An 8,202-nucleotide genomic window follows, 5' to 3' on the forward strand; every position below is an offset into this window, starting at 1 on the left:
TCTCCCAAACCCCACGGTGGATTCAGATCCAACATTCCCGTCAGATGGGGAAGTCAGGTATCGCCGCGAAGCGATAGCGATGCTGAGGAGGAAGACCCTGGGCCATGCAACGGGAACAAGTCCCACAACCGCTTCCTGCCCAGCGGGAGGCGCCGCTATGGCTGCGCAGGAGGAGATTGCCCAGCGGGAATGAGTAGTCTCATGTCGTAGCCGGGGCCGCTGCTGATTCAGCCAAGGCGAGTAAGAGGGATGCAGGCCATGCCAGGGCCGTGCAGGAGGCACCCGCAAAGAAAAAAAAAGGCCCCGCAGGAGGCGTCTGCCAACATACAACATATGTTTGGAGATGAGGCGGCGGCTCGAGCTGCAGCGGGCGCGGCCGTAGGAGCTCGTCATCGGGAGGAGGGAGGCCACCGAGGGCATCTAGCCGGTGCTAGCTCTTTTCGCGCTGCACAACTACAAAGTGCAGGTACGTGTTTCTTTCTCTCCACATAGAAGAGATTTGGCTGTGTTTTGTCCAATAACATCCATCTCCTCTGTCCTGATTACAAGAATCCGAGGAGGGGTTATCTGTGGAGAAGGCACGTCTTGGAGATCTGGAGAGGCCGGCTGCTTAGGACGAGGCAGTATTGTATGGTAATCCAAGTTTTTGCCTTGTAACATGTGGTATTATTCCATGAGATGTCGGTCGGTTGCAGAAAATTGTCTTCCATGGACTGTGAGAAAATGATTATCCTTTGTAGATCCTGCCGAGTTGGACATGATGCACACATTTTAACGACAGAGCAGATGTCCATTCCTGAAGATCATAGGTGCTTTGTGTCTTATAGTATTTTTCACAAAAATAAAATATATATAGTACATACAACTGCAGACCTAGGATTTAGTTCATGCCGTTTGTGGGTATGCCTGGTGATAAGATGGTACTGGTCAAGAAGTATGTTGATCTTAGCCGCTTTCTTATGGACACATGAGAACTTAATTCTTTTTATTTCTTAAAGCTTGTATTTGTTTCATTTTTGAGAAATGTATGTGCATAATTGATATGGGAATTATCAAATGTGGGAATTATATATATTGCCTACTCTATTCAACATTTTTTTGAACAAACTTAAATTTGTCCCGTGGCAAGGCACGGGCATTCAGCTATCATACAAATATTTGATATTTAAAATGTTTATTTTACATGCATTACGCCATGTGCATTCGAATATGGTGTATCCTCTTTTGTGTCAAAGTTTTATTAGAAATCATCATATATAATAACCTACTCAATCAAAATAGTTGTCAGGGTCAACCTCGCCTTCATGAGTTTTTGATATATTCTTTCTACAATAAGTCGGTTTTTTTACATGCGAGTCTTCAAAACAGTTTGTTAGATGTTGTTTCTTTGTGCAATTTGGTGAACGTTTTCTTGAAATTTAGGATTGTAGGGTTATACGTGTGTGTGATATAAAAACTCATGAAGGCGAGGTTGACCCAGAGCACCAGTGAAAAACGCGGCGAACTTGGATTCGAGAGGTGGAGAGGCGAAGATAGTGGATGGAGGAGGAGAAGAGAAGATTAAATTAGTAGTAAAGGAACACAATATTGTGTGATGTGCACGATGAAGCTAAAGCTATATATTATAGATGTTGAACCATCAAAATATATATGGCTCCCGTTGCAACGCACGAATCATTAACTATTACTATTTATAGTAATTAAAGAGAATATAGGGTTCCATGTATCACTTTTGTTTTCACTACCCCTTCGTTCAACCTTCCCTCAATCACTTTAATCTACTTGACTTCTAAATCAATTCTATTTAATTTACTTACCAAACTTCTCACCAAAATATAAGCTAAACCACGAGCCGAATTTGATAAACATTTATTTACACAATCGAATTAATATGAACAGATAAATGACAAGCTAACATACTAAAATATTTATATCCCGTTGCAACGCACGGGCATTGTCCTAGTTTAGGTATATAACTATTGTTCTACCGCTTGTGCTTATTATTTTTTGGTAAAAATAAGGTTTCTTAATCTGATGTAAATTGGGGTTTGATGTGGACATGGAATTCCAACTGAATTTTCTATTCAGCTTGGAATTTCAATAATTTTATGTATTGTATTTGCATGTACATAGCTGGCCACACAACTGCCAGGGCATATGCTTCTCCTACCACTCACGCCTTCATCCTATTTGAACCAGAATGGCTTTGTTACCCTCTCTCGCTCATGGTGAGGCCGTGCACCCTTGCAAGGGTAATGGCGACGAAATCTCAAACCGAGTCGCTTCAGTCAGGCACTAAGCAGGTATAACTCGCTTTGCTCCACCATCACATGCTTGACGAAATTTCAGAGAGGGTGGTGATCTAGCTATTGTTAGACCATCCTTGTTGCAAAACTTTACTGGGTTCAAGGATCTTAGGAATTGGTAATTTCTCGATTGTATGGCTAGAAATGTAGTTCTTACCAGATTTTGATGTCAAATTGTTTATGGCATCTCGAGTGAAAATATTTTCCTATTAAATGATTAGATTCTACAACAACCTATCTAAATCCTAAATTACTGTATCGTGTGCATGGTTTGCTCACATCACAAATTTCTAACAAGAAGATAGGTCATGCGTTCAGTTGCAACCAAAACATTTAACTTTCAGTTCAACATTGCATATAGTTTACCCCCATTAGACATTGCATTTATCTTCCTCGATTACTTCCATAACGCTTTCAAATTTGTTAAGACAGACCTGATGTTTGTTATTAGGGTTTAAGTTAGACACCGTAATTATCTTCCTTGATCGTTCTTCCATAAGTTATCAATTCTGTTAGAAAGACCTAATTAGTTGTTCATTCAATTTAAGTTATTCATGGATGCATACACCATGTATTACTTTTTTTTGCACGAAGTTCTCTTATATATGGATCTGATAATGCTTAGTCACGCTTGAGCCAATTACCTTACATATTATGGTGACAAATTTAGGTCCATATATGCGTTCCTGTTGTATGGGAGTTGGGATCAAATGAGTTCGGAGAAATTTTTTATGGCAAAAACGGACCCGTTGGTTAGCGTAGGGTACCCTTATCACCACGTGGATCATTGCATGGCCCGAGGCAAAGTTGAGTGGAGGCAAAGAATAGAAGGCATCGTATTTTTTTATATCTCTACTCCTAATGGAGCAATTGGTAGTCTCCACTGGTTAATTTTCGTCCGTTCGGTTTTTTTCGTAGGTTAACCTTCGTAGATTCTTTTGTTCCGTCCACCACCTCCCCTCCGCTGGTTTTAGCGTCGCGACAGAACCAATCCCTCGCTAGCCCTACCTCCTCTCCCGTCTCCAGTCGCAGCCGCCGCCGCACCCCAATCCAACCCCGCCGCCGGCGATCTCCTCGCCCCCCTGTGCCGTCGCCCCCAACCTTCTATTCCTCTCCCAAGGGAAGGGAAGGGAAGGCAAGGCAAGGGAAGGGAGAGGGAGCGCCCAGATCCACGGCGGCATCAGCGCGCCGTCCTCGACCTGATCCGCGTCCGTCCACGGATGGGAGCTAATCGGCGCAGGAAATCCCCGTCCCCGCGTCCGAGCCCCGCCACCCTCCGCAACGGCTCGACCGCCCATCGACGCGCTGCCCCCGCGGCGCCCGACCAGTTCGGCTCTCGCGGCTGGTGGACGGGCCCTTGCCGTTGCCGACGCTGGCTCGCTGCGCCGCACTGGCCCTCACAAGCGTCTTCTGTCAATGGTTACAACTCACGTTCCTCTCTATTTTCTCTTTGAATTTTCTTTTGAGCTGGTCAGGAAGCAAGAACATGTCGATTGACATGCCAATTGGAGATGATTTGAGGAATTTTTACGTGTTTGGTAGATGGACTTGAGAGGTCAAGGAGTTTCCATTGGGACATCGGGACATGCTCCTCCATCTCCTCCGGTGGACGACACCCAACATCGCCAGGTAGATTACTGTTTTTGCAAATTCCAGTTCTTGATGTTTAAAACTGGATGATCTGCACCCAACCCCTCTATTGTTCTATTTCTGCTTAAATCTGATTTGGTTGTTCAGTTCATGCACTTATGGACTGAAGAAAAAAATGGAAATGAAGAAGAAAAGAATAGCAATATTATCATATGCGAGGTTTGCTTTTAACCTTGGTTCCTAACCAATATTTGCTTCATAATTCTGCCGAGAGATTCACACTGTCATTCATATTATGAATATAGTTCATAACCAGTATTCTCTTTTATCTAATTATATGTACAGAAAGGAGTAATCTGAAGTGAATTCATGCTATGTTAACAGTCTAACAAACATCTTGGAGGTGTGAATGCTTTCTTGGGTCTGACAAGTAATCAATAATTGATGGTATACTGGGATTTTTCTCATACTTCTAGCACTTCCTCATTGACAATAAAGCAAGTAGTATCACAACAAAGGCTATCCAGGTATTTTTTTTCAACTATAATCCTTCCAGCTTTAGGGACTGCTCAATTGGATCTGCACAATCCAACAAAATAAATGTGCATAGTGTCTGCGACACTTTCATCCGATCATCACGAAGGTAGTTGTAGGAGTAAAAAAGTATGTCATACTGTTTTTTCAGTTCAAGCCAAAAGGCTAGGACAGGTAATACTTGTTTTTACAGTACTTGTGCAAAAAGTATGTCATACTGTTTGCTCTAGATGATTTTGATGAATTTTACAACCTTATTTTCAGTTGTTTACCCAAGAAATGGTCTGCTTTCATGGGGTTTATTGAATCCAGGAAAGAACTGTGAGTAGTAGCGAACCAGACATGAAAAGTTTCAGAGAACTACGAAAACTCCGGTCAGTTTTGTCGGGATCTTGTGACACAGTTCCAGGACTCTATTGACTAAGGAAATGATATATATGTGTGATTTATCCTGTTAAAACTTTTAGTGTTCACTTAGGGGTGAGTGCAACCAGTAACTGAATTTAGACTACGAACTAGAGTATGACAGTAAAGTCAGGAGCATGATGGAGAACACACGGGACATTGAGGACTAATGGTCAACACTTAAATCTTGCTTTACATACAGTTCAGTTCCAAGTAGTCTGATACATAGATGGCGAGGGGAGTGCTGATTTGGGGTTGATTTTGGTAATTATATATTTTCCTTGATGACTGTCATTTTGTTGTCCTACATGTGCTATATGATATGCATAACAACTTGAGAGCACCTTTGCTTCTCTTGATGTGCTTCGTCATACAGTTTTTTAAAGTGCACAAGCAAGCTTGCGAGTGATGACAACTACTATGACCTACAACCTTGAATCTAGGTTTTTGGGGTTGAACATAGGGGCACAGCGCGCTCTCCCATCTAACCAGTGAAGCGTAATGAAGGAAAAGCTACAATATACAAATCGTCACCGTCATTCAGTTTGTCCAAAACTGAGAAAAGCTCTTTAAAAAAACTGGGAAAAGCTCACGTGATGGAATGAGATGAGATTTCAACATCATGATTGCGTTTTATAATTTGAACGACCAAAGTAGATGGTCCCGTCAGCCCGTGTTTGACAATATGAAGGGACAAACTTGTTGATCCATTATTTTGCCAGGAAAATACAATAATTCGGAGGGCTTAAATATGGATAATAGATCTGACATAATCTAGCAAGGTGAGTGACTCAATTGCACATGTGCAAAATGGAAGTTTAAACTTCCTTGAATCTCTTGTAGGGTTTGGGGGAGATTGTCAGCGAGCCACTGATGAAAGTCCTTTTGCGATGACAATGCTAGAGAAGATTTGAAAGATCTTGGTTGGCGTGGGGCAACTTGTGTATTCCTGGATGGGGGCGCCGTCCGGTGGCAGTGGGGTGTGGCAGTTGCCGCAGCTGGGCACAACCGGGAGTCCACCTATCCAGAACACCCAACTATTTCATCCGGTGAACTGCGAAGAGCTTCTGTGTGCGTCTCCGTTATATTTAACTACGACAGGCTTATGTTATCTTATCGCGAACTCATTTTTCAGTTTGTGCCCAACGTGACTGCATGTAAATATGTAATACAGCAATTTTGTTCTTCCTTTTTGTTGTTCGATTGACTCAGTATACCATCTCAAATGTCATTCCCTTTATAGCTAGCACATCATCTCCAAAGAATTTATTTAAGTTGAAATCCAGTAATTATATGTTGATCGCATAAGCAGGCTGATGGTGTCTTGGTCGAATTTTTTTATTCCTTCTCTATGGAACTAAAACTGTTCTTTCCTGAATATATTGGATCGCAAAGAACTAAACCTATGTACAATGTCTTTGGGCATATTCTGAATTTGCAGAATTAGCACAAATCTGAAAGCATATATGCAGCTCCCAGATGTTGCAGGCTAGAGGAAGGGCAGGCACTCATGCGATACCATGTATCTGGTAGTGGTTTCGTTCCCCAGACGCTATGCATTTATTGTCTGGTTTGTTCATCTCTGTTAGCTCTATGTTAACCTTCTTTTAGTTACTTCCCATGATTTTCTTTGTAAGAAACCCCAGAAATATATATAGGTGTATTTTCCTGTAAAGATGCTAAATTTTGTTGGTCTTATTTATGGGATAGCGAAACCATTTTTGTGTGCACTTAATTGTCAGGTTGGACGCGCCGGGTGTGGGGACACTGCAGGACATGTTTGATTATCATGTCAGTGAATTCTGGCGAGAATGAACCAAGTGAGCTTTTGTAGCTGGTCTATTCAAAATGGATGAACGGACCAGTTAGTGTACATATAAGTTTGCACTCTGTCTTCCTGCTCATTCGTGCAATGTGTTCATGGGAGACTTATTTTAGGAAAACATAAAATAATTTTTCTTTCTGTGCGTACTACTCCAGCTTTCAAGTGCCAGGCTTCAATAAATCTGAAATTTCTATCGCTCGATTTGCAGTGTTTATTTTACGGTTACCACTGGGAAATGCTTCCTTTTAATCATTTTTATCTGGTACACACCATTGTAAGTGTATTATTTAAGAAATCAAGTCCATTCTGGAAGAATATTCACTCATGATAGTTTTGAGTTTCGGTAAAGCAGAATGTGTACATTCATTTTAAAATTGTCCAATGGATAATAGATTGTTCCGCGTAAAAGAAAATGATGCTTACAAAAAATTATGCTCGATTAGGATGTAACGATGAGTGATGCTACTTGGGATGATGCTCAATTAGGTAGAGGACACATCAATGGTGGGGTAGCCGTAGGCATAGCTAATAGGTGGAGTAGGAGAAGATGTACATATGATGGTGATGTGAGCACATACATAGGAGTGAAGCTAGCGAAGATACAACAAGCTTGCTGCGAGAAGAGGAATGGAAGAGGATTTGGAGGAGAGGAGATGGGGGCCATGGTATAAATTTAGAGGATTAGGAAAAGGGTGTGCACATGATGGCGAAATGATATGGAGTAAGCAAATGATAGAACAATGGCGTAGCCGAATGTGACGAGGGGGCGGGGGAAACCGGTCAAGATGGCGTCGAGGTGATAGGAACCATGGTGGAATTGTGTCGGAGTAGTAGAAGTTACTCACATGACAATGTAATGACATGGTGGCTTCAGAGAATCTGATGAGCAAAAGAACATGGAGAAAGATTATAGCTTGTATTCAATAACATGTGTGACATAGATAAAGAGAGTTAAATGAAACATATATTTGATTGATGATTACATTGGTTTGTTATTCTGTAGCAACATGTTTATATGAACTATTTTACCAATGAGAATGCTAGAGCAGGGTCATGTGAAGGAAGACTACTAATAGAATAATAAATTATTTTTTTTAAAAGGTGGAGAAATTGGATCTGCCTTCTTTCGGGGAGGGGGGCATCATGGGTGGTGCATGCCTCCTCCCCTTGATGGTGGTGGTGAATTGGCACTAACACTGGGACGTGATCAGGGCGGAGCACGGGGCGCTTGGCGGGGGACTCATTGGCGGTCCGTGGAGAAGTACAGTGTTTGAAGAGAGGGTGTCATGGTGAAGATGAGTCAGGCATCATCCTGTTTTAAAGAAGAGGGCTCCAGTGAGAAATGTCGAGTGAGAAGGGGAGGTTTTGCCAGGAAAACATAAAGGCCCCTTGTGAAGTGGAGTTTTTTGTGTTGGAACCATGTGTTAGAGATAAGAATAGATTGGGTAACCATATTTCTCCCCAACTTATGGGCTGGATTTGGAGGAGCTTGGACTATTGAGACTATTGAATTTTGGGGAGCCTGCTATCGTCCGTTTGACG

At 42.1% G+C, this 8,202-nt stretch overlaps 1 protein-coding gene and 1 long non-coding RNA gene across 2 annotated transcripts; both read left to right on the plus strand.

Annotated features, from left to right (window-relative positions):
- The first annotated feature begins 3,257 nt into the window (after window positions 1–3,257).
- LOC123187355 (uncharacterized) lies at window positions 3,258–4,406 on the plus strand. The gene is made up of 3 exons (XM_044599208.1): window positions 3,258–3,725; window positions 3,849–3,935; window positions 4,044–4,406. The coding sequence occupies exons 1-3, from the start codon at window positions 3,527–3,529 to the stop codon at window positions 4,061–4,063; spliced, it is 306 nt and encodes a 101-aa protein (XP_044455143.1). The 5' UTR covers window positions 3,258–3,526; the 3' UTR covers window positions 4,064–4,406.
- A 306-nt stretch (window positions 4,407–4,712) lies between these two features.
- On the plus strand, window positions 4,713–6,859 carry LOC123187356 (uncharacterized). Its single transcript, XR_006493945.1, has 2 exons — window positions 4,713–6,364; window positions 6,578–6,859. It is a non-coding gene; the product is annotated as an uncharacterized lncRNA (long non-coding RNA).
- The last annotated feature ends 1,343 nt before the right edge of the window (window positions 6,860–8,202 follow it).

Source organism: Triticum aestivum, chromosome 2A, assembly GCF_018294505.1.
Source record: "Triticum aestivum cultivar Chinese Spring chromosome 2A, IWGSC CS RefSeq v2.1, whole genome shotgun sequence".
Classification (NCBI taxonomy): domain Eukaryota; kingdom Viridiplantae; phylum Streptophyta; class Magnoliopsida; order Poales; family Poaceae; genus Triticum; species Triticum aestivum.